At 34.7% G+C, this 27559-nt stretch overlaps 1 protein-coding gene across 3 annotated transcripts in view; it reads left to right on the plus strand.

Moving 5' to 3' along the window:
* TERF1 (telomeric repeat binding factor 1) overlaps positions 1–26159 on the plus strand; it is a 207246-nt gene extending 181087 nt beyond the window's left edge. For 2 of the 3 annotated variants that reach the window (XM_069100116.1, XM_069100115.1), the window contains 7 exons: positions 872–958; positions 5166–5315; positions 8149–8234; positions 10703–10756; positions 14225–14322; positions 15230–15369; positions 25019–26159. In XM_069100116.1, coding sequence (XP_068956217.1) covers positions 872–958; positions 5166–5315; positions 8149–8234; positions 10703–10756; positions 14225–14322; positions 15230–15369; positions 25019–25195 — 792 coding nt within the window. In that variant the 3' untranslated portion in view covers positions 25196–26159. Of the gene's footprint in view, positions 1–871; positions 959–5165; positions 5316–8148; positions 8235–10702; positions 10757–14224; positions 14323–15229; positions 15370–24113; positions 24177–25018 lie in introns of all 3 variants that reach the window. The other variant, XR_011170697.1, reaches the window with a different exon arrangement.
* The last annotated feature ends 1400 nt before the right edge of the window (positions 26160–27559 follow it).

Consider the following 27559-nt stretch of genomic DNA (forward strand, 5'->3'; position numbering starts at 1 on the left):
ATAATTTTTGTATCATAAAAAATAGGACAATGACGGTTAAGGTAGTGGCCTTCTCATTACATCGTTCGGGTTAGTTTTGGCCACAAAACAATTAAATTCTTCTCTATAACTCACATGATATTCAGAAGTGGAATTTCTGTTAAAGATTCTAGTTTGCTTAACAAGAATTTTCTTTCATATACCACAGTTTTCTCAAATGTTGTTAAGATACTAAATGTAAGGGGCAGCCAGGTAGCACAGCGAGTAAGAGCACCGGCCCCAGTGTTGAGATGACCTGGGGATTGAATCTCGGCTGAGACACTTAGCACCCACCCAGAAATAACTGGCCATGTAACCTTGAGCAAGTTACTTAACCCCAATTGCTTTAAAAAATTAAAAAAAAAAAGATACTAAATGTATAAAAGTAGATTGACTTTAATGTGGGGGGAACAATCAGGGATTTTATTTTTACTGATCCTGCTAGGCAGAACAAGGGCTCCAGTGAGTTAAAGATTAAATGCAGATTTAAATTTAACATAAGAAAAAATTTACTAAAAAATGTTGTGTTACAGAGGGTCTTCAAAGAGAAGCTGAATAGCCATTTGTATTAGATGTTGTAAATTTGATAGGTCCCAATGTCCATTCCAACTGTAAGATTCTTTGAGCATGAGTTGAACTGTGATTGGCCATTCATTAAACAGGAATTTAACCAAAATACAATTTTCAGTTGTTCTCAAGTCAGATGTTTTATCATTAAGAAAAAATTGTTTCTTAACTACATTTTTTATAAAATTATTTTGTAAAATGTACAGTTTTTCAATCTTAGGAAAGTTCTTACTACTTTTAGAAAATTAAGCAATGTGTTTTCTACTATCTTTAACATTGTTCTTAGGCTGTAGCAGTTTGCATGGAAAAAGCAGGCTATAAAGAAGCAGAAGGAGTCTTTGAAAGAATATTTGGAGAAACAGAAGATGATAAGGTAACTATGTAAAATTGTTTACTGTTGAAGCACTACATACAATTGAATTTGAATTACTAGATTTCCTGGTGATCAATGGATATTTTTGATAGTTCTCTGTTGTCTGGATTCTAAACTTTGGGACTGCATTGTGGTATTCAGTTTTTGTTCATTCATTACATTCCTCTGGAATACCTAGAATTGTTAACTTATTTTTGCACATCTGAATCTCTTTACTTGGGGTCAAATACTTTGCCTTGTATAGAACTTATTTTTTTTAATGATGCTGACTTTTCCTTCCTCTGTCTGCCATATTTTTCTCCAGTTTGGTATTTTTGTTTATCAAATCTTTTGTTCTAAGAACTTGAATTCTATTCAGCTTATCTATCATGTATTCAGTTTTCATTTTCTTTTCTATATTTTTAAAATCTGAATTGAAAACTGATTTCTTAAATCTAAATTCACTTACAATTTTTATGATTTTGGTTTCTCTTTTGTTCAGAGTGCTTTGGTTTCTCCTTTTTCTAGTTATCAACCATTTTGTTTCTCTCCTTCTCACCTTGCACCATCCCTACCCAAATTGAAAGTAATACAAAAATGAAATAACAAATGTGTATAAGTCAAGCAAAATAAATTTTTACATTGACCATGTCCAAAAATGTATATTAAATAAATTCTGTATCTCGAGTCCATCACCTCTCTGTCAAAAGGCATGAGTAAGGTGCTTCATCTTCCATTCTCTGGAATCATTGTTGTTTACTACATTGACAGAATTCTTAAAATCTTTCAGAGGTTTTTTTTTTTTCTTTTTAACAACGTTATTAAATTGTTATAAATTGTTCTCCTGATTTTCCTCACTTCATTTTGCAATAGTTCATGCATGTGTTCCCTAGTTTCTTTGAAACCATTTTCATTCTTTTATCCCAGTAATATGAATTAGATTCATGTACCATAATTTGTTCTTCCATTCTCCTATTGAGGGGCAGGACCCTAGTTTCCAGTTCTTATTCACTACAAAAAGAACCTTCATTGCTTGGAGAGACCCTGAATGAGAGTTCTAAGTATCTGAGTACTCTTATGTTAATTCTTGATGATTTTTACCTCATTTAGAGTATTTTCTTATAAATACACTTGTAAGTACTATACCTGGTAGATAATTATTTTTATTTTTGAGAGGGTAAATATTTTCAGAAAAGTCAGATGATCTTTTAAGACATTATGTGAGGTTGTATACACAGATTGAAGAAAAAATAGAAAATTGCTTAAAGATATACTTTATCTTAGCGAGGTGTACAGGAGATAGCTTACTTAATATTAACATACCCAAAATTTTTTAAGAGTACTATTTGGTTACTTGTATTAATGAATTAAGTCCTTCCTATGAAAAGAAGCACCGATAGAGTGGCAAAAACAGTACCTATAAATCCTAAGACTTGTGTTCAATTCCTGAGACTGCTGCTTGTGAAGAAGGGTTATAAATAAATTCTTACTAAGTGCTTTGCAAAAAAAGGCAAAAACAGTTCCCTTCACTCCAGGCACTTTCCATTATATTGGAGAAGTAGTTGTTGGGTTTTTTATGTTTGTTTTTTGGAGTGGGGAAGACAAGGCAGTTCAGGTTAAGTGACTTGCCGGAGGTCATGTAGCTAGCAAGTGTCAAGTGTCTGAGGTCAAATTTGAACTCAGGTCCTCCTGACTCCAGGGCTGGTGCTCTATTCACTGTGCCCCCTAGCTGCCCTCTCTTGAAGAGGACCATGATAAGAAGGTGATACCATAACTTGCAAATGAATTGGATTTAAGTAAGGGAGGGCTGTACAAAGTCTGCAACCTTACTTTCTCCTCCAGAGTCATCTGGGTCCAGTGGCAAGATACAGATCAGGATGATTGAAGATGACCCCCATATTGGGGAAGACAGTTTATATAAATAAGTACAAGATATATGCAAAGTAAGGGCAGCTACCGGACCTAGAGTCAAGAGGACTCATCTTCTTGAATTCAAATCTGGCCTCAGACACTTACTAGCTGTGTGACCCTGGGCAGGGTGTTTGCCTCATTTTCCTCATCAGTAAAATAAGCTGGAAAAGGAAATGGCAATTCAGTCTATATCCACTAGGCCACATAGAATCAGTGGGATGCATTTTATCGCATCCCTCAGCAGCTAAAACTAATAGATTAATTCCAATGTTAGTTACCTCTTTGCATGTGGTAATACCTAAAAGCTTGCTATGCAAAAGGATTCTAATACCTATAAATTTCAAGCAATCCATGCTCTTTACCAATACTCCTGGCCCTTTCATCACTGATTCTCAATATCCAAGAAACTAATAACTCTCCCATCCTTTGGGTGAATCAACTTAATATACAGTGACCTCCTGCTGAGTAAAATCCCCAATTATCTCCCTGAACTCTCTATGACCTCCCTGGTTCTCCTGCTTTGTTCTTAGTATGGGGTGAAAGTCTGCCCTCATAAATGCCTCCTCATCTAACTTTGTTTCATTCTCTGCTGGCACATTCTTCTGGCATTTGTCATCAGGGCAGCTAGGCTCAATCTGTGCCAGAGCTGTATATACACCTTCCTTTTGCTAATTTTTTCTTTGTGAGCCAAATACAGAGCAGCCTTCTCTTCTATCACATGAGACTTTCTAGCTTGCTCTTCTAAAGGAAAGCTCACACACTGTAACACAGAAAGTTTCTCATGCAAATCAACTAATTCTCTTTCCATCTGTGCTTCCCCGTATTTAATATATCTTCAAGCATAGGTTTCCTGGGTATGAATAGTATGATTTCAGAGGTTGGAGTGAAAGGTGACCATTGTTATTGCCCTGCATTTAGCTGTGTGTTCTCTCTTAAGTAGTTGGTAATATGGTAAGCAGTACTGTTCAGTCTTAAAAAGCTAGAGTAGTCTGACTTAAAACATTGGCATTCAAGTGGGATTTATTAAAGGTCATACGTTAACATAGCCGACTGGTTCTTAAAGTAAAGGGGGAAGATTAACACTCCCAAAGTGCATTGGGTTTTAGAATAAGAGGACCTGGATATTTAAAAATCTACCTCTACTGTGGAATAACTGTATGACCATAAACAACTCAACTTTAGTTTTCTTGGTATCCATTTTCTCATGTAAAATGAAGGACTAGATATAATGGTTTTTTTTTTTTTACTTTTGGAGGGCAATTGGGGTTAAGTAGCCTGCCCAAGGTTACATGGCTAGTTTTTTTGTGTGGGTGTTAAGTGTCTGAGGCCAGAACCAAACTCAGGTCCTCCTGACTCCAGGGCCAGCTCTTTACTCACTCCGCCACCTAGCCCGCCCCTATGATCTTTTAAAAGATGATCCTTTAGTTCAAGAGATTTAGACTTATGAAAACATTAATAGTACAAGGTGATATCTACTACAATTCAAATACTTTTTTTTTTTTTTGCTTTTTGGAGGGCAATTGGGGTTAAGCAACTTGCCCAAGGTCACACGGCTAGCTTTTGTGTTAAGTGTCTTTTGTGGTCAGATTTGAACTCAGGTCCTCCTCACTGCAGGGCCGGTGCTCTATTCACTGTGCCACCTAGCTGCCCCTACTCAAATACTTCTTGCAAGCAAGGTGTACTATAGTCCTTCAAAGAAGAGAGAGAATCCTGAGGTTAGGGCAAGCAAAGAAGTGTGATTTAAGGTAGATCTTAAATGAGATGTCTTATATAGGATGGGGGAAGTTGGTGGGTATGAAAGGGTATTCCAGACAGAAAATATAAGTAAAATGTCGACATGTTTGGGGGTTAAAATAGCATAATTAAATACCATAATGTAATTAGTTTGAATGTATGAGAAATATAAAATATAGGAAAGAATTTTATGAAATATGCAGAGCAAAAAAGCAGAACCAGAAAGTATATACTAATTTTGACTATATATAGGAAAAAAGAAAGGGAGATGAATGGATGAAGAGTCATGATGGAAACTTAGGGAATGGAAGATAAGTTGTGTCATTTGGAGGGGTGTATCTTACTTATTTAAATGTAAAAAATTGCAAACTAATTTTAAATGACTGTACTGGTGTCAGTGTTTATAATCCTCCTTTGAACCTGTTTTGGCCTGGAAATTTAATGAGGTTGCACAAAACTTTTCACATTTGTGGCCAATAAATTTTTTTTAACTTGAACTATATACATACATATAAGACATTTTTATTCTGAAAAATTGCAAATTAGCGCATTTTGTGAATTTCTACTCTTCTGTTTTCTTCAGCCTCTAAAAATGAAGTTGTTGATGATAATCAATAAGAAAGATCTGCACCATCCTTTGTTTCAACGCTGCACTTATGAATGCATGATAGACAGAATCAAGATTTATGCTCATCAAGTATTAACTGAAAAATCATCAAGCTTTCTAATGAAGGTATGGAATTTTCATGATATTCTTCAAATCCTGTTTTGTTGAATTGTGTCAATAGTTAATTAAAAAGGGACAAAGTCAAAAGCCTGATCTTTATGAATAATTGAAAACCCAGCTTTTACATTTTGATAAATGAAAAATAGCAAGGCCAAGAGTAGATACAAAAGAAAAATCTGGCGAGTATAGCTGACTGAGTCATTCCCTTAGGGCTATTAAGGGGCAGGGAAGATCTTCAAATTACCATTGTGGGAGCTTGAGCTTCTTGTGCAAGATCTCACAGACATTAAGAGTAATTATAAGAGGTAGAATTTGAAATCAGGTCTTCTCACTCCACTATCAGTGATCTTTTTATTGTAACATGCTACTTTATGTTATTTTCAAAGCTTTCCTGCTTGTCTGTTTCCTTCTGAACTTCTCTGCTCCGAAATACACAGTAGCTGGAGCTCTGAGGCAAGAAGATCTAAGTTCAAATTTGGCCTTAGATGCTTATTTGCTATGTGACCCTGGATAGGTCACTTAACCCCTGTCTTCTTCAGCTTTCCTCATCTATAAATTGAGGATAAACCTCTCAGGTTTGTTGTGAACATAAAATGAGATATATGTAAAGCATTTTGCAAACCTTAAAGTGCTATATGAATGCTAGCTGTTATTATTATGATTAAATGCTTCAGTTTAGCTCCCCTCTACTTCCAAACTCTCCCCCCTCAAAAAAGAAAAATATGGTCCTTGTTACAAATAAGCCAAACAAATCTGCATGTCCAAAATCTACATTCTTCTGTTAAACACCACAAATTTCTCACTCCTCTTTCAGGTTCAGGTTGTTGCATTTAAGTCTTTCAAAGCTGTTTTTCTTTACAAACTTATTACATTGTTATTATACATTGTTAACTGAGTTCTGCCGTGGACTACTCAGTTTCCAGCGCTTAGCATGATTCGGAGACATGAATGAGAAATGACGAGGCCATGTGGGTAGTTCCAGGATGATGAACTCCATTTATTGATTCTTAGGACAAGATTTTTATAGAGCAATGAGACAAAGGAAGGGATCTCAAGTATTCATATCATTCTCTTACTCTGTCAAATCCTGGAAATAGCATGGCCTTAAGGCTTTTTGTACTCTAGGTTTTAGAAAATCTTTGGAAGAGCCAGTTAACTCCTTTCATCTGCAATCACATTACAAAGGATGCTCTTGGGAGCTGGCTTCAAGGCCTGAAGCCAAAGCCGCATCATCAAGTACATCTGCATAGGTTCTGACCACCTAAGAATTCAAATATTTTGGTTTTGAGCAACTAAAGTCTTGGGGCAGAGCCTGTTGGTCTCAGCACTCAAATGACATCCTTATAAGTGTAACCCATAGCAAAAGAACTGAGGAGCTAACTCCAGGTAAAGTTGCTTCTCAAAGAGGTCTTTGATATTCAGGTCCACTGATACCAAGGTAATTATCTGAAGTCCTACCTCAGGCCTCTTTGGCTCCCAACAGAGTTCTGCTCACTTTGATCTGCATTAAATCAAACCATTCTTCCTTTTTTTGTCACTTTTAAATTTCACATTATCTTGTTAGGCCTGACTTTTCTGAAATTCAGATTTGGAAGAGACTGTATGGTGAAGCATATATCCTACTCTCCCAATCCATAGTGCAACACTCGTTACTTGAAGACTTCCAGTGAAAGAGGGCAATCCTCTACCCCTTTTTTTAAAAAATTTCATTACATATTCCCCAATTGCATGTTAAAGCGATTTTTAGCACTTTTTTTTTTTTAGTTTTGATTCTATATTACCCATCTTTCCTTCTCACCACTCCCTCAAGATGGTAAACAATCTGATATTGGTTATACCTATGCAATCATGTAAAACATTTCAAGATCAGTCATTTTGTGCAAGAAAATTCAAACAAAAAAGAAAGTAAAAAACATGCTTCAGTCTGTATTCAGATGACATCAGTTCTTTCTCTGGAGACAGATTGCATTTTTAATCATGAATCTTTTGAAATTGTCTTGCAGTCCATTACATCATGAGGTAGACCATTTCACTTTTGGATAGTTGTAATTGTTAGAAAGTTTTTTCTCTTGCTTCAGACCTAGATTTCCCTCTTTGTAATGCCCATTATTTGCTTCTAGATCTTCTTGTTATGACTAGGCAAAAGTTACCTGTTAGATAGTCTAATGATGATAAACCTCTCCATTTTGCTCCAGAGATGGCAGATTAAATCTGTTGCTGAAAAGTTACATGTAAATTTAACCTAAAATGATCCAAACTTTGTAATGTTGCATATAAAATGGTGGTTAATTTGTTGATCCATTTCAATCAGAAGGCAGTTGTCTGTTGTATTTGTCAGAGTTCTTAAGTCTTTTAAAGTTGTTTTTCTTTACAAATATACCAGCCTATACTAGCAAGTTAACTTGAGTTATCCCTTTACTTTCTCTGGTATTTTCTAGATCGTTATTACATTGGTAAGAGAAAACAGAACTGACTTCTCTCATTCTAGTTGGCTTTGGGGAGGATTGAAATGTTATAACATTTATAAGATGACCCAGTGTTTTATTTTACAGAGAAATTACCTGAACATTAAAGGAACATGGCAGAATCTGAAATAGATAGGACTCTGAATCTTCCACTCTACTCAAAGCAACATAATTCTTTGAAATTTCATTTGTTTGTTAAAAAATTGTTTTTACGTGTGGGGAAAATATTTTAAAATATATGTGCATTTATAAAAGAAAAAAAGGTTTTATTTGTTAAAACTTAATGAGTTAAGCATTATGACTTAAATAAAATTATCTTAGATTTATTTTTACTGTTTGATTTTATTTAACATTTCCAATTTATTTTTTTGTAGGCAGCATTAAAAGTGGTGGAAAGCAAAAAAGATGAAGAGATTTTTGGTCCCTTTGTTGAAAGCACAAGCAGTGAAACAGAAAGCAGGTTTGTAAATCCATTATTTGACATACTTAACATACAGAAATTATATTAAATTTAAAACAGTGATGAATTTATTTCAGCTCTCTGACCGACCACTTTTTTCCTTCTGACCGGCAATATATATTTGCTACAAGATGGCTTGCTAGGGCAAGAAGTCTAATCTTTGAGCCTTTTCACTCTGAAAAGGGAATTAGATCCTTATAGCCATCTAACCGCTGGCCAATGTAATACTTTCCAAAATTTAGGACACATCTGAAAGCATTCTTTTGTACTCTAAACAAATTTACCAATTTTCATATTGATATGTTATCTTCTTTGCTCTTTCAGTCATTAGTATTCATCTTCATTTTCTCCTATCTCTGAATCTCTCATTTTTGCCTACATACCTCCTCAGAGATCCTCATTAAAAACAAAGACAAAAAAAACCCTTCTCTTATATCTTGCTACTCCATCAAGTACTTACCAGTTTTTTTTCCTTTCCTTCTTTACCATGATCTTAGAAAAAATAAACTACGCATGCTGCCTTTTATTCTTAAACACTTTATAGCTCCTCCTTTACTCTTGATATCTGACTTGCTTCACCAGCCTTCTACTTTCCCAAAGGAAGTAATGACTGTGTTGTATGTAGTATTATTATTTATACCTTCTCCTTGACCATTTTGTAGTGTTGACTTATAGACCATTGCTTCTTTCATGATATGGTGTCTCTCCATCATCTTCCATGGTTACTTTCCCTTGCTATTTTCTTAGATCCTATTTTTCCTAATGTTCCTTAAATGTGTGTGTGTGTGTGTGTGTGTAAAAAGATCTTATTGGCACACTGTTCATTCATCCATCTAAAGATACACTATAGCCACTAGGTCTTTTAAAAAGACTTTTTGACTAAACACAATCATTTTCTGACATGTATGTGTGCAGACAAACATAATTTCCCTTTCGTAACAAAAATAGTTATTGAGCAAAACTGACACAAAGTCTTTATCTCATAGGGCATGTAATAATCCATGTCTGTCCAACTCCATTTCTGTTGAATGTATTATATCATAATGTTCTCTTGGAACCATTGTGGTGAACCTTTCTATAATTATAGGAGCAAAACTGATTGTTGTATTTTTCTTTTTTTGCCTTTTGGAGGGCAGTTGGGGTTAAGTAATTTGCCCAAGGTTACATGGCTAGTTTTTTTGTGTGGGTATTAAGTGTCTGAGGCCGGAACTGAATTCAGGTCCTCCTGACTCCAGGGCTGGCGCTTTACTCACTGCGCCACCTAGCCACCCCGATCATTATATTTTCACAAGAATTCAATATTCTGTACATCTTTTCATTTCCACTATTGTGTTCATCATGTTTATTCCTAGATTTCACAATTCATATAAATCTTCTTGTGTTTTTGTGTTTTCTCTGAATTCTTCATCCATTATTTCTTAAAAGTACTATGTTATTCCATTAGGATCATGTGCTTTGATTTCTTCAACCATACCCCACCCAGTTCATAGATTCCTACTTGTCTTTTTTTTTCCCTGCCACAAAAATTGCTACTATGAATGTTAGTATATATCTATACATCCTTTTGGGCTTTGATTTACTTATGGAGTCTTTTTTTGCATGGATTGCTCTTTTAACTATCAAATAATCGTGTACTACTTAGGCAATTGGATTTTTATATCTATCGCTATTCAGTGTTATTTCTGACAGTTTTTAGCCTATCGCCCTTGTGGGTTATTGAATATCAGTTCTATTATGCTTGTTGCATGTTTCTTCCAGCTTTGTTTTCCTCCAGATTTAATAAGCAATGTTATTTGTGCCTTCATTAAATTCAATTCAGCTGCATTTAGTAAGTACTTATTATGTGCAGGTATTTGCCAGGCACTATGCCTAGAAATATTTCAAAAGCAAAACATAATCCTTATCCTTAATCAATCAGATAATCAAAAAGAGGCAAGTCATGAACTTAATATTAAGGGGGAAAGGAAAAAGCCTTACATGCAAGACAAAGAACATAAATGAATGAGAAGCAAGATACTAGCCATTAAGACCTGCTTGACAGGGTGACAGTGTATATTAAAGAGTAGTTGAAAATAAGGTTGGCTAGAAAGAGTGGGGCCCGATTTTAAATGATTTCAAAATTTGGGGACAAAGAATTGGACATAAAAGGGTAGGGACTTGAGTTTCAGGTAATATATAAACAAATAATTGAATGAAAAAATAGCTGAGTTGTAAGAATTTCTATCTCCTTCCCTGTATTTGGTTTATTCTTTTGAGGTGAGATTTGCTTATCAATAAATATAACTTATAAACCATATTATAACGGGGCTATATCACAGATATTTTCTGTTAAGTGATACCTGCTGGCACACCAAGACTGCATTCTGGAAGTTTCTGTGTTTCATTAGTTAAAATAAAAATATACCATGCAGATCAGATAGTATTGTGAAAACCTTTTAATTTCTTGATTCTTTTTCTTTAAAAATTAGTGAAAAACAGGATGCGATAGAGGAATCTCCTGCAGGTTCAACATCCATAACCAGGTAAAATGAAATTACATTTTTCTGTTGTTTAATTTTAAAATCATTGAATGATTTTAAACTAGGTCTTGGTCCTACATTTAAATAAGGTAAGTAAGCCAGATAGTGTGTTTTTAAATAATAATAATAACAACTCTTGTTTATTTAGACTTTAAGCTTCTAAAACAATCTGCATAATAATTGAGGTAGGTAGTATAAGTATTGTCCTCAGTTTACAGATGAATATATATGTAATCATATAATTAGTAAGTAACCTCCTCAGGATTTGAACCCAGGCTTCGTTAGTCAAGGTCTTGTATTTTGTGTCCACTGTCTCATATCCTCTCAATCAGGAGAGGAAGGACAAAATTAAAAACTAAGAGAATTAATGTTTTTAATAGGTTGATTTTCAATAACTCATTGAATTGTGTCATCAGATTTGGTATTGGGAAGCCAATTGATAAAATAATTTGGTCATATTGTCAAATGGAGTCCTGCATTGAATGGCAGGAGATTGAACTAGATAGGTTCCTTTTCAGCACTTTAGAATTGTGGCATTAAGACATTCCAAAGTAAATCTATTCAACAGTCTATTTTCTGTGCTCCCAGTCATTTGTTTACATACCTAAGAATAATCTCAAGATCAAATAAATTCAAGTTTTTAGCATTTTCTTTGCTTTATAACTTCCTAAAAGACAAAAACTGTCTCCAAAAAAGAGAAATGAAAACTCCATAGATACATTTAGGAAGAATTTAACAAATGGGGTATAAAATTAAACTGTCATCTCATTTACTTGGAGTTACATAAACATACATAGTGAACTGAAAGCTACTTCAAGGCCCTCATCTGGTTTGAAATATTCACCATTAGGATTAACTGATAATGCCCCCCCCAGCATCCCTGTTAAAATGCATTTATAAGCAAGTTTAATACCTTAAATGTTTAAATACCTTAATGCCCTTAAGTAGAATCTGATTTTCCCATAGAAACAATGACATAATAACAAATTAAGTTTCTGATATGATTTTTATAGAAATGATGACAACCACTATATTTAATCAACTATAAATGGTATACCAGAATAGCATAAAACGTTCTGAAATTAACAGTAACTGGAATATTACAATAGCTTGTTGGTGATTTTTCTACCTTTTCTAACCCATTTCTGACCATCCTCCACTCAAGCTGTTAAATTGATCCTATATAAGTCTAACCATGTCCATGTACACTCCACACCCACATTCAGTCAGCTCCAACAGTTCGCTTTTGTCTTCTGTTCCATAATCTTGTGTAAGCTCTTCATAACCTGACCCTCTTCTACCTTTCCAATTTCCTAAAGTTTGATCTCCTTCTCTTCTCTGACTACCTCACTCTGCCCCACCCCACCCCCTCAGAGATAATCTTCTGGTCCAATGACACTGGCCTCCTTGCTGTTCCTTGCACAACACATTCTGTGTCTTCATAGGCTGTCCCCATACCTGGAATTCTCTCCTAACTCATTCTCTCTGCCTCATTGTTTTCTTCAAGTCCCAGCTAAAATCCTGTCCTCTGTAAGAATCCTTTTCTGGTCCTCCTTAATCTTAGTGCCTTTCCATCAGAGATTATCTCCAGTTTATCATGTATATAACTTGTTTAGACATAGTTGTTTGCATGTGGTCCTACATTAGCATGTAAGCTCTTTGAGAGCAGGGACTGGCTAATATCTGTTTCCTCTAATGGTTTAAAGAGTGCCGGGCACTTAATAGGCACTTCATAAATGCCAATTGAATAGACACATAAGATATATCTAATATACAACTTCACAGTCTTAAATGCTTATCTTTTTAATAATCCCTGCTTTGTTTTTACTGTTACAATTAAGGAGTTGAAGAAATGAAACAGCTTTATCAGAATTGTTGGAAGAACTTCTTGCAGTAGATTTTTATAAGTGTCTCTGAGAAGATTTGGATATACCATTAGGCCACTTAATAGATTTTTCAAGATTGATTCGTTAAAGCCTTCACTGGTTTATTTTTCCTCCTTATACCTCTTCATTATACCATTTTTCCTTTTTGCAATCATAAGCATCAGATCAAGTTGTTAGTCTTTCTGTTACTTTTATAACAAAGTCTTTCAGCTTTCCTGAGCTAAAAAGAATCGACATATTCTTTGGCATTCTTACCCAGGGCCCTGATACATTTCTTAAAAATCTGCCTTTGTAATATGTGGAGCAACACTTATTTACACCCGAATTTTTCATGCTTTGTTCCTTCACTATAGTGTTGTTTTATAATGTCAAGAAAGAAGCCTTACCCTACTGGAAAAGTCGAAGGGGGTATGGGAGAAGAAATGGGAGAGAGCAGATTGGAGAAGGGGATATCCTGTGGAACTGCTATTTTGGGGTGGTGGGCAGGGGACAAACGGGGAGAAAATTTGTAACTCAAAATCTAGCAGAAATGAATGATGTAAATCAGAAGTTAATAAAGCATTAAAAGAAAAAAAAAGAAAGAAAGAAGCCTTAGAGCCTTTACTTGAATATAAACAAATTCAAACGATACTACACTAATTTAGATTGTAAATCTATATAATTCAGTCTTTCCATTTTAATCACATATTTTACCCATTGCATTTAATAATGGATTGTAACCATAACTTGTGACTGTTGTGACTTTTTTATTATTATTTAAATATGATGAAACTTTTAATTGAATGTTGTCTTTCAAATTAGTCTCCTTAAAAAGTTAAGTGTCTGTTCAAATTATTGTGTCGCTGCTCAAAACATTTTTGGAACTTAACTTATTGTAGAAAACAGCTTACCACCCACACCTCAAAATCAGTCATATTATTCTATATCAAGTTTATACTTTGTTTTGATACAATGCTTTTAATTCTTCCCCTGTTTCCTCAGTAAGTTTTCTACTCCTGCCTATGTTTTAGGAACTTCCAGAGTGGGGTTATATTGGGATTGGCCCAAGGGAGCAAAGTGGTAAAGTGTCCTGTAGTGGAATAGGGGAGGAGGAGGAAGTTGTGGCAGTAGTCCAGAACAACAAAAGGGGCTAGAGGAAGGTTTACTTGGAGAACATCAGGAAGCAAACTAATAGAAATAATCTTTGAGCACAGGAAATACTTATCAACAGAAGAAGACTGCCTGAATGTTACTGTGAGTAAGTATATATTATAGATGTCTTAAATTAACAATTTAAATATTTGAGTTATCACAAATAAGTTTGTTGTAGTTACTAGAAAATATAAAGGTCTTGGAAGCCTCAAAGAACCTAGGTAGGAGCTGGTGAGAAAGAAATGGAGGGAGGGGGACCTAACAACAACAGTGCCCCTGGTATTGCCTAGATACCAAGGCTCAACAGATCCAAGGTTATGAGTGCTTGAGTCAGTACCTTGAAGTGTAGGGAGAGTATCAAGTTAAAAGGATTTGATAAAGCCACTGACTCCGTAACTTTACCTACACTTTATGCAGGAACGTTCCATAAGATTCAACATTTTATCTTATTTAGGTCTCATGCAACTCTCTTATCTTTGTCACAAAATGTACTTGAGAACTCACAACACCAAGATTTTGATGAAACAAGAATAAAAATAAGGAGTCAAGGAAGTGAGTATTGTTTTCTAATATAATCATAGAATTTCAGACCTAGAAGAGACCTAGGAGATCATCTTACTCCAGTTCCTATATTTTACAGAAAAGAAAAATGTAACTCAGGTTGGCAGAACCTCTATTTAAAACCCAGGTGTCCTGACACCTAGTACTGTGCTTTTCCTCCAATCTGACATGATACTTCCATTTTTTTTCCATTCTTTACCATTGAAATAAATTTTATTCAGTTTAAATCTATAGAAGGTTATTAAAGTTCTTATTGTTTTTGCAAAGTGCTTTTAAAATCTTTCCCATATCTCTATACTAAAGTCCTACCTGAGTGTTTTTATTATAGAATGAAAGTGATCTTGGTTTCTTCATACCTTTACCAGTAGAGCACAAGTCTAAGTAAGTCAAAGTGTATTATTTTGAGTAAAAAATATAGTGATGGACTCACCTGAAGAATGACCTAAGTAAGTTTGGAGAAGACTAAAATACCAATAAGTTGTAATTTTTTTCTTGGCTGTAACTTAAGATAAAGAGGAATTGAGATTCTCAGTGTTGGTGAAGGAAATGTTTAAACTGATCGGTCTTACTGTCCTTTGTTCAAATATTATATCCACTTTAAAAATGCAACAGCAGTTTCCTAAAGATAATTGATTAACCCCCCCAGGATGGGGAGGAGGGAGTTGGCTGGGATAATGTAATTTGTGTGTTTGTGAAACTTTGAAGTTCCCTATCTCTTTTTAAAGCTTACATATTTCTACCTTCTTTAGGTAGTCTTAAAATAATTGAATAATTAGGAAAATGATAAACAAGTAAATTTTGTGCTTTTGCACAATGGTGAGGAAAAATATAAATCTGGGAATTCATCTTTAATAATTAAACATCCATTTTTGTTTAATAAGCATATTTCTTCTTTTAGGTAAAAGGATCACGCAAAGTCTTAAAAACAGTAGCAAAAGTATTAAAAAATACATAATAACCACTAAAGACAGTAACAAAAGCAAGGCAAACAATGAAACAGACACCTCTGAAAGACCTAGACGATGGAAAAGGAAGAGGGTAGGTGTCTCTTAATTCAAATTAAAATTTAAAATATTTATTGATAATGTAAATAGGTAAGAAAAAAATGCTTTCAAATATACCAATCTCAATGTATGTCCCTCAAAGAAAAAAAAGATATGAGTAAAGTACATTTTAAAGCAATCAAAAATCATTTATTAAGTGCCTACAACATTCCAGGCATTATGCTAAGCTTTGGGAAATACAGAGAAAGGCACAAGGCAGTCCCTGCTCTCAGGTAGCTCACAGTCTCATAGGGGAAACAACATGAAAACATCTAGGTAAAAACATATGTAGAAGAAGGCACTAGCATTAAGGGAGGGGTTAGGAATGACTCCTGCAGAAGGAGGGATTGTAACTGGAACTTAAAAGAAGTCAGGAGGGCAAAAGACAAATGGAGGCCAGCCAATGGAAATGAATGACGTTGGGAGAAACGTGTGAGGAACAGCAAGGAGAGGACCATTGAGCATTGCTATATCTAAAGTACTTGAAGGTAAGTAAAGTAGAAGACTTGGAAAAATAGGAAGGGCCTGGATTGGAAAGGGCTTTGAATACTAAGCAGAAGAGTATATATTTGATCCTGGAGGTGATAGGGAGCCACTGGAATTTACAGAATGGGGGAGAAGGGGTTGGAAGATGTGATTTTTTTTTTTTTAAGCAATCGGGGTTAAGTAACTTGCTCAAGGTTACAAGGCCAGTTATTTCTGGGTGTGGTGCTGAGTGTCTGAGCCTGGGATTCGATCTCCAGGTCGTCCCAACACTGGAGCCGGTGCTCTTGCTCGCTGAGCCACCTGGCCGCTCCTGGAAGATGTGATTTTTGGGAGATTGAACATGGAATAGAGTGGAGAGACTTGAAGCAGATGGAGGAGCAGATTATTGCAGTAATCCAGATGTAAGGTGAAGAGGACCTGTACTAGGGTGGTGGCAGAGTCAGGAGAGAAGAAGGTGTAGATAAGAGATGGTGGTACAAAAGTTAAACTGACTGACAGGCCTTGCCAATAGATTGGATAAGATGACACCTGTATTGTAAGGCCTACCCTTGATACTAATAGGGAAGTCATAAAGAGAGGAAAACCAGGGCCAGGGATGAGGTCAGTTTGAGACATGTTAAGTTTAAGATATCCTTGAGACATACAGTTCAAGATGTCCCAATAGTCAGTTGGTAATGCCATTCTGAAGATTTAGAGAGAGGCTAGGGATGGGTAAGTAGATCTGAGGAAGCATATTTTGCACTTGATAAACTGAGTCCTATTTGAAATACTAAAATCATTTGAAATAACAGTTTAACATTATAATAGCTTAAACGTTAGCATTGTATCTCTTATGTTGATCATCATGAAGTTAATCTAGTGGGTAAACCAAGTCTTCCATGATATAGTTAGTGAGATGAATGAAATGGAATAAGCATTTATATAGCTGAAATAGTATTTCATTCTAACAAGAGTCCTAGGAGGTAATAGCTACTATCATTATCCCCATGTTACACTTGAGGAAACTTAGGCAGACAGAAGGTAAGTGACTTGCCCTCAAGGTCAAACAGCTAGTAAGTATCTGAAACTATTTCAGTTCAAGACTCCTGACTCTTCATACTGTTGGCAGTATCTGAGATAATTTAGGGTAGCTAGGTAGAGCAGTGGATAAGATGCCAGGCCTGGAGTCAGGAGGACTCGTCTTCCTGAATTCAAATCTAGCCTCAGATACTTGGATATATGACCATGGACAAGTCACTTACCTCTCTTTGCCTCAGTTTCCCGATCCTCATAAAATGAGCTGGAGATGGAAATGGCAATTCATTCAAGTATCTTTGCCAAGAAAACCCCAAAGGGGATCACAAAAAGTGAGACACAACTAAACAACTACTACTACTGGCTCTGGGTCCAGTACTCTTTCTACTGTGCCAATAAGTGCTTCAAATAATTGCTAGCTTTTTATGTAACACTTTTTAGTTTGCACAGTACTTTACAAACAAGAAAATTTTATCCTCACAACAACCTTGGGAAGGTAAGTAGTATTATTATCCCCATTTTGCAGATGGGAAACTGAGGGAGACAAAGGGTAAGTTACTTGCCATGAGTCATAGCTAAGAAGCTGAGACTGAGGCTGAATTTGAACTCAGGTCTTCTTGACTCCCAAGTACAGCACACAACCCACTGTACCACTTAGCCTCCTACTTTGTTGTATTTGGTGATTCCAAAGGGTGTGAGAAGGAACAGATTTTAATTTGTGATTTATCCAAATTCATATCATGAACCAAATGTTTTCACAAAGTTCTACTTTTGGAAACTTGAACTTTTAAAATTAAATCTTCCCATACCTGCACACAGAGAAGGAAACCAGTTCCCTTCCCTAAGTTAACACCAGTTGTATCAGTTAAACATTTAATTAAGCAACTACTATGTGCCAACCACTGTGCTAAGTGCTAATTATATAAAGAAAGGGAAAACTGAGGTTCCTGCTCTTAAAGAACTCGAAATCTCATGGGAGAAGATAACACATAAAAAGAAACAGGGTGGAGGCAATAACTATCCATCTGTACCTTCTTATTTTGTGTGATTGTTATTATTATCTATAATAACCCTCCACAGATCTAGCAAGCGTACTACTAGCCTTCCTTTAAGAATCTTCATATTTTATAGAATAATGCCATTATAATCATTGGAATGCCCATCTTAACCTTTGTGCTCAATACTTGAACAGCTTACCTCATCTTCTAATCATAAATGTCTTTGATATAATGCCTTTTAAGATACTTTGAGAACACCAGATAGAAGCCTGTTTACACCTGTGACTTTTATACATGTGACTTTTTGGATCACCAGCCATTTTTTTATTCTATGATCAATCTATTCCATGATTCACAACCATATAGCATTACTTTTTCAAAAGGTGGACTTTTGGAGGTAGGAAGCATGTTGAGTTCTTGAAAATGTTGAAATATTTCCCAAATGTTCAACCTGCTGTCTTACTCCTATTCAGTTCTGAGCACAAAACATTGTCCATCTGTGACAACTATCCAAGATATGAAATATTAATGGCCTAATTTAACATTCTCAACAATCCATAATAATATGTAATCCAATAATAATCTATAAACATTTGTTAAACACCTACTGTGCTGAATCCTTATGATACAGATTGGAAAAAGGCTCCCCTACTGTCAAGGAGTTTACGGTTTCATGGGGGAAGACAGCACACAAAAGGAAACTAAAAATAGGAGGTGGGGGAGGGGAGGTGCTTGTCATCTGGGCAGTGGGAAATGAGGAAATGCTTATTAAACTGTATGCCATAATTTGAGAGAGAAGCATTCTTCAGCCATTCAGTTTTGTGCTTATTACTATAAAAATTGCAAATAGCTATGGATCTCATTGAAGAGGTTCTGTAATTGTCTAATGGTTGGTCAGCAAAATATTTTGAACAAAAAGAAATATCTGAAGAATTTTGCCATATCTATTCCATTTGAACTTTCTACTATCTCACTTCCATGATAGTGGTAAACACCATTGGTGAACATGTGTTTACCTCTTCTACACTTTTGTTTGCTGTTGATCAAAATATTGTTGAACAAAATTATCTTTTTGCATTTTAAGGACTCAGTTTTGTCTTGCTGAAGCATTTTTTGGAGGAGTAATCATCCAGAAAAAAAAAAAGTGGGCTCTTATATGACTGCTAAAATGTAGTAAATGAGAAAATCATTTATGAAGGTCTGCCTAACTCTTTATTTTCATGCTGGATATTCTCTTTGCATAGACCATAAAGGTTTTGTAAGATTAAATAGGTATTTGGGTGAGTAGATGTCTTTTTAAGTCACCTTTTGGGAAGGCTGTGACTTATTAGTATTGTACATCAAAAAATAGAATCTTGTCCTATTGAATATCTTAAAAGTTATTGCTTTCCCATTTTTCCTTCAGTCATGGCTTTCTTTTGTTGGGGGTATTATTGAGAAAACCTGGCTTTATTTGAGTACTCCCTTTAATCATAGTTGTCTTTTAGTTCTAGAGGAACTATGAAGTTCACATCCCATTTTCCCTAAGAAAATAGGACTTCATATTCAAGAAGACAATACTACTCATAAGTTTCCATGCTCCATTTCCTTAATGTTTTGATTAACGAGATTTATACTCTAAAAGGAAATTCCCTTTAGCTACCTTTTCTCTCAAATCAACAAGAACATTGCATTTACTGACCAAAATACCTTCTATTCTCTTAAACCTCACCTTTGTGTCAGTAGTTTTACATCAATTAAATATCTCAAGTTACCGTTTTAGACTTTCATCCATTTCTGATTGTTCATATTCAACAGTTTATTTTTTTTAGGTTGAAACTGTTATGGTTACACAGAGTGGTCTTTTCATTTTAGTCTTCTAATTTGATGTCAATTTTGAACTTTTTTGTAATTAATTGATCTGACTGTATACATAGAATTTATTAAGAAATTGCTAATAATCTTTTTCATTTTGCTAAGACTTTGGCAATTGTGTTTTTGAATGCCATTCAGCATTTTCCATGTCCAGGACCTTCTGAATTTTAAAAATCACTTAGACCATATTTATTGACCTTTTAGTAGAAAACGGGGCATATTTGCCAAGAATAATGTTATCATACTTCTACCAAAACTAGTGACTAGCTTCCTCTTTGCTGAAACTGTCCTCAGTGCATACTGTCTTACGCTTTTGAGTTACCACATAGACATCCAAACTATAGATGCCAATGTTTTGGCTGTTGTCTGAGAAGTTGCTTTTTCTAAGTCATATTGTCCCATGTTCAGTTCATTCTCCAGAAGCTTTGTGTTTTGTCTTCATGGACTGTATAGTGAACTGTGATCTTATTTCTGCTGTTGCCAGGACCTTGACAGTCTATTTTAGAGAGCTTAAGAGAGCAATAATGTTTGGCCTGTGACCTATTCCAATACTGTGACTTCTTAAGTCCATTCTTCTGAACAGATATATTAAGGCCGAGCTTTTGTATGTACAATTCCTATATAGAGTTTTGTTTTTTTATCCTGTTAATACACTGATGGAAAGCTAGGCGAGTACTGACTCTTTTCTCTTAAGTAGTCGTGGTCTATAGATGTGACAGTTCTAAACAACTTGCTGTCACCTTTTAATTTTAATACTGTTCACTGTTCTTCCTTGTGTCCTGTCTACCTTTGTATTAAAATTACTAAGTGACAAGGATTTCATATAATTTCTGCCTCATATGTTGGCATAAAATTACAACTGTCTATGGTTTTCTTTTTGCTTATGGTCACGTATCAGATCTTCAAGGTGAGATTACCAGCTTGTCTGTGAAATGCTTCTTTATCAACTTCACTAATTCATTTACCTGAGGAAATTATCTTCCCTATTCTTCTATTATTACATATGTTCTGATTTTATTTATAGCAAGAATGGTAAATATAGTTTCAGTTTAGTTCCTCTCAGTATATCAACTTAAGTATTAGAAGTTAAATTAATGTCTTTAACCAGTTTGAATACTGTATGATTCTTAGCACCAGCTTCCTCCCTTCCATGATCCTCACTAATTAAGCTTGATACACTGGATTGAGAAGCAGTTTGGTATCTTCCCCAGGGCTCAACATGTCTAGAGAAGTCATCACCCTATGTGCATCCTTTTGCCAGGAACCTTACTATAGTTGATCATGATAACTGTCAGTAGACCATTCTCTTGCCAGGTTTATGTTCAAAACTTTTCTTGCTTGGTAGAAGTCAGGACTTGTTATCTCCAAATAATCACAAGTCTTAGGTAGGTTATTATAAATGTAATTTTAAAAAAGATTCCTATATATAGTAATTACCAGCATATAATCTTCTAATGCTGAAAGTAATGTTATGGATAAAATACAAAAATTTCTGATCCATTTTGATATTAGAAATCTGTAATAGTCTCTTTTACTGTCAAAATATTTACTGGAAAAATTATGCAAAGCCTGGCCTATTGTAATATAATACTTCTCACTATTCTAGTCATATTTAGTTATGTAATGCTTTTTAAAATTTCTATTATGCTCTTAATAGTCATCGTGCTGTAAAGTTTGGGCAAGTCAGTGCCATTAAAGTTAAACTGGTTTTAGGGAACAGGGTTTCTAATTTGTTTAGAATGTGGAAACACATTTTTAACTTTCAAAATTGAATTGAAAAATATTCTTTTAATACAGTAATAGAAATAATAGAAGTCTAAAAATAAATGAGAATATTTGAAGAGATTAATCAGTCTCCAATTTACTAGTGAGTTTTATTCTAAAACTATTTTAAGCCAGTTATTTGGGACATATTTTCTTCTTAGAAGTATGTTAAAAATTGGAAATCAAAGTGATGCCCATCAATTGGGAAATGGTTAAACAAGCTGTGGTATATGATTGTGATGGGATATTATTCTGTTGTAAGAACAAGCAGGATGACTTCAGAAAAACCTGGAAAGACTTAACATAAACTGATGCATAGTGAAGTAAACAGAATCAGACAGTAACAACAACATTATTTGAAGAACTGCGAATTACTTAGCTACTCTCAGCAAGAAAATGATCCAAGGCAATCCCAAAGGACTAATGATGATGCATACTATATGCCTCCAGAAAAAGAACCGATATTGATTGAATACATTCTGAATTATGCTATTTTTCACTTTATTTTGTTTTTTTTTCCTTTGAGTCTTGTACAAAATGACTAAAATGGAAATTACTTATGCATAACCTATATCTGATTGCTTACTGTCTCAGAGAGGGATAGAATTTGGAGTGCAAAACTTTAAATAAAAGTGTTTTTTAAAATTGGGGAAAATATAAAATAGCTATATGTTAGAACAAAACAAAAAATAATAAACTGCACATCTGTTATTATACATGTTGTACTACTCATGTTCTACAGAGTTTCAACTTTGCTATCAAAAACATCTTTTCTTGCTCCACCTCTTGTGGCATAGGGAAAGGGCTTTCAGAGTCAATGGAATCCATGGATAGTTTTCAGTGAGTCCATGAATTTAGATGGAAAAAAATTACATTCTTCAATATAATTGTAATTGCTTCACCAGACTCTCAAAAGAGATCCATTACACACAAAGAAAGTTTGAGAATCCATACTCTAAATCAACATTTTAAATATGCAAACAAAAAAATTATGAAAAATGATTGGAGAAACTGGGTCTTCCTAATGTAAAGAAACGACTTAAGATGATTCTGATAGTTGTCTTCATATACCTGTTAGAATTTCATTTGATAGTAGTATTAAAATAATTACTCAAATTGATAACCTTCCAGTAGTTTTTACTGCATCAGGAATGTGTTTACAGTTTGTAGAAATCATCAAATTCATCATTTACCGTACTTATTAAATGGTTTTTCTTATAAAAGTTTTGCTTTAATTGACTTTCAGAATAAAAATTTGTGTGTTATTGTAGTACTTCCCAAAAACAAAAGATGTAATTTTCTTCAGAAAATCTATGGTTTCATCAAGGTAGATACATTCTCATAATGAAGTTCATGACCCTTGTGTGCCTTCTCATTCGATATGACCTTTCTTCCTATGTATCTGTCATTGTGGGCCCAGCTGTCATGCTGCTGGTATTTTTCCTCATTTTCTTGCCATTGCATGGAATACCTATCTACCCTTGCATTTGTCAAATGATCAGTCCATCTTTCTTGCTTATATATCTTTCTGATGACATCCTTTGAATACTGCTGTTCTTGGGCACTTCTTGATTGCTAAGTGCAGCCTATGACTCATCACCATACAACATCAACCGATTACTTATTTTTAAAATGGACTCATATTTAGATGAGATACTTAATCCGGTCTCCTTTTCTCTCTTTTGTTTAGTTGTGGGGTTCTGCTCATTGTTCAAGATATATCCTAATGGACAAGTTCTATGGGTAGTTTATTCATTTATCTATCTAGTTTGAACAACAGAAATTCTCCTTGGGGGCCGCTGGGTGGAGCAGTGAGTAGAGTTCTGACCCTGGAGTCAGGAGGACCTGAGTTCAAATTCATCCTCACACACTTAACGCTTACTAGTTGTATGACCTTGGGCAAGTCACCCCAAATTGCTCTGCCTTCCTCCCTCTCCCCTCCAACCCACCAAAAAGACCAAAAAAAAAATTCTTCTCCATTTATTTTTTCCAATATAGTTAGATGGCCACAAATCTTGAGTGATTATGGGTCTCTTTATGAGGCTTTGTTGTATTACAGGGATTAGTGCAACCTACACGGTGTCATCCACAGATAGGAGCTTCTCAAGGACATAGTCATCTCTAGGGGATATTTCTTTGATTTTCATGTTATATTGTGATGCTGCAGTTTTTCCAGGTTGATGACAAGCACCTTTCTCAGGCATAGGTCTCCTTGTTTTATGCTTTCCTTCATCTCAGAGGGTCATCAAGCCAGCAGTTAGGTCTGTTACATCCTTCAAGGAATCCTTTAAGTGTGAGTGAGACAGTTTAAGGCAACATTTTGCTCTACTGAATCAAATGCTTTTTGTAGCCAACAAACTTAAGTCTATTAGGATATCATATTTACGCCTTCCATTCTTTTCTGTCTATAAACGTCTACTATACAATATCATTTACAAAAACAGGCTTGCTCCCTTTTCATGCCTTCTTCATGAATGCCATTGATTTATGTATAGTTTATTCTAATAAAAAATTTTGAGGCAGGAAAATGGGTAAATGATTCAGTAATTGTTAATATTCTCTTAGATACTTTTAAAATGTCAAATTTCTTTTTCTGTACCTCTGGAATCTTCCCCTCTTTCAGAAGCTATAAGAGTTCTTCTCTCCTTACTCATTGGCTTCATCTAAAACAGTAAATGGCTTTAAAGTAAGTACTCTTGTTTGTTGCTTACTGGCTCATTTGATTATAGCACCATTCTAACAAAGTAATATTTTAGTCTCCGTGTTAGTCAGTTAGCTTTTTATTCCCAGCCCATAATCATAGGCTGTATTATATATTATGTTTGGTGCTCCCAAGTCAAATCTGGACTTAATAACTAAGAAAGCAAGTCAAAGAATATTCCATAATTCCTCTTCCCATCAAAGAAATAGCTTCCTAGCTGAAATGTGTATATTGGTCACTGTAGGGATGAATATTTTAGTAACTGATCATAAGGTAATTATATCCATCTGTGGAAAATAGTTTATCCTTTTAAAAAATGCAGTATACCAATATTTGATAAATTGCTTTTGGTAATACTCTTTTAATGTTTTCTGTTGACAATATAGATTCCTAGTTTTTCTTTGCTATAAGAATATCACATGTGGGTGGGGAGAGGGGAAGGGAGAGAAGGAGGAACTACTTGATTAAGAGTAGTGGAGAATGTGCCACTACTGGGAATGTTTGAATATTGAAATGAGTTTAATCCTTAGTTTTGGTGGGTCTATAGCCATAGGTTTTGGGAGTTTTGTTTTTAAAGAATCTTAAATACAGATCTCTGAATCTTTAATATACTACTGCCATGATATTTGTTGATTATAACAGTCACATTTCTTCCAGCAGTACTCTGCTGGAAGAATTATAGTTTCCATATATTTAATCAACAAATTTTATTTTAAATCACCAAAATAGTTGAAATTGGACAGTAGTGGTACAACATAGAATCTAGAAATATACATAGTAAAGGATCAAGAATATGTAAACTTAATTTCTCTTATTTTTGTCTAAAGGCATGGAATTGGGATGAAGACCAGAAACTGAAATCAGGGGTGAGGAAATACGGAGAGGGAAATTGGCAGAAAATTCTCTCAACTTACAAATTCTGCAATCGAACAAATGTTATGTTAAAGGACAGGTGGCGGACTTTGAAGAAATTAGATTTAGTTTCTGCAGACAATGGGTACTGAATATATTTGTAAAAGGTGGGTTGCATAAGGAAAAGTATCTAGCTCAATTGGTTTGTTTAGAACATTATCAGTTGATGTTGCATTTTGAAATTTTTAAATGTTTTGGTGGGATAGTATATTTTTCTGTGGAACAAAGTCATTGAACAGGCTTCTTAGTGCTATGTCTTTTTTGAACCATGCCACACACTTATAATCTGAAAAAAAAATCTACCAAACAAAATTTGAATGTTTTGAGTCATTGACTTTATGGCATCTGTGTATCACTTTCAAAGTCTCATTGATAAAATCATAAATATATAGTGTTACTTCTATGCATTGAATGGTTTTATATAAGGAGGAAGGTTGAAGGTAATAAATGACATAACTTAAAATAACATAATATTCACTAATAAATTTTCTTATACGACTGATTGTTTTGACTTTGTTCTGATAGACTTTTTAAGTTAAATGTTAAGCTTGACTTTTGTGGTAGTATATATGAAAACATACATCATAAATATCAAGTTCTGTAATTTTATTTAACAAAGTACCAGAAAAATGTGTTAATTGTACTAGAAACACTTGAACTCTGATGGATCAAATTAGCGACTTTAGTATCACTTAGATGAAAATGATTAGAATAACTCTTGGAATCATCACTGGTTGTTTTGTTCAGCTCAAGCGTTTTGTTCTTTATGTCTTGGTCAAGGAGCATATAGAATAATTTAATTGTATGCATGAATGCATCCAGTTAGTTGGAATATTTTTCATTGTTAAATTATCAAACCAGGAAAAAATAACATGTCAGATTTATTTATGATAACTCTAGAATTGCCTTGCAAATATTAGAGATTGGAGTTTGTAGGCTGAATATAAGAAAACATTAGAATAGTTGTATTTGTGTTGTCTATTTTCTGTTTAAAAATTCAGTTGACCTTTTTGCTGTTGAAATTGTGTATGACTAAATAAAAAATTCAAATCTTCATATTGTTGCCAAGTATTTGAATATGCATCAATTCAGATAGCTACCAGGACTCTGTTGCCTGATTGATAACTGAACTCACTTCTTCATCCCCTTTGCTTCAGTCAGCAGTACAGCACAAAAGCTCTTAACCTTTTTTGTATCTTGGACTCCTTGGGCAGTTTGAAGCCTTTTGGCTTGTCAGAATAATGCTTTTCTATGCATAAAGCCACAAATATTTATCAATTGCTTGCAATATGCCCAGCACTGTGCTAATAAGCATATGTGCGAATAATAAATTCAAATGAAAAGACCCATCAAGAAGCTTACATTTTAATGGTGGAAGACAATACACAAAAGAAAGCTGAAAATGGAACACCCTCTGTTTAGGACATTGTGTCAAAAGTATAGTCAGTGGTTTTTGGAGAAAAATGATTTAAGTTTGTGGCATGTGAAGTTTAAAGTACTGATAGTACATTTTCATATAAATAATATGTGTGAGTATATAAAAACATAAGAGTTTGGGAAATAGTTTGAGACTAGATAGATAGATTTGTAATCATTTCCTTAAAGGTAATAATTACAGCTATGTGAAATGGATGAGCTTGATAAGCAAGTAGAGGGACTACTATCTGAGGATAGAGCCATATAGCTACCTAGAAGGGAGTCTCCCTTTAGATGTCCATTTGCCATCTTGAAATCAAAAGGTACAAAATAAACTGTTCTTCCCCTACAAAACCTGCCCCTGCCCCATCCACTATTTCTAAGTTACCACCATACATCCCTCACCTAAGCTTGCAGCCTCAATGTTACCTGGCTCTTTTATCTTTCCCCATACAGCCTCTCATCCCAATCCAATCAACAGCCAAATCCTGTTTATTCTACCTAGAAAATAACTCATTCTCCTTTCATATTGCTTTTATCACTACCAGTGTTGTGATGATAATCCCATTTCTTCTCTCCCCTGTCCAATTCATCCTTACAGTAGTACCAATAACATTAACAGTAATAATAGCTAACAGATGTAGGGCCACAAAGTCTATAAAGCACTTTACTTTTGCCATTTGATCCTCACAATGATCCTATGAGGTAAATATCCTAATAAACCATTTTCTAGATAAGGAAACTAAGACTGTGAGGTTAAGTGACTTACCCATAGCTTTTAAGTGTTTTTGAGGTTGGATTTAAACTCGGCTCTTCCTGACTATGAGACCAGCATGCTATCCACTGTGCCACCTGCCTATCTCCACCAATGCACAGTTATCAACACAAGTCAAACTATGCTGCTTCCCTACTCATCCTTCAGTTGCTCCATTTTCCCTATAACATAAAACATTCTACAACCTAGCATTAAGGACTTCTACAGTCTCCACCATCTTTATGTTTTCACCCTTATTTCATCCCTTCAAGGATTCTCTTCTAGA

Source organism: Petaurus breviceps, unplaced genomic scaffold (assembly GCF_028583685.1).
Source record: "Petaurus breviceps papuanus isolate PSGF00001 unplaced genomic scaffold, PetGlider_PUasm1.0 38, whole genome shotgun sequence".
Taxonomy (NCBI): domain Eukaryota; kingdom Metazoa; phylum Chordata; class Mammalia; order Diprotodontia; family Petauridae; genus Petaurus; species Petaurus breviceps.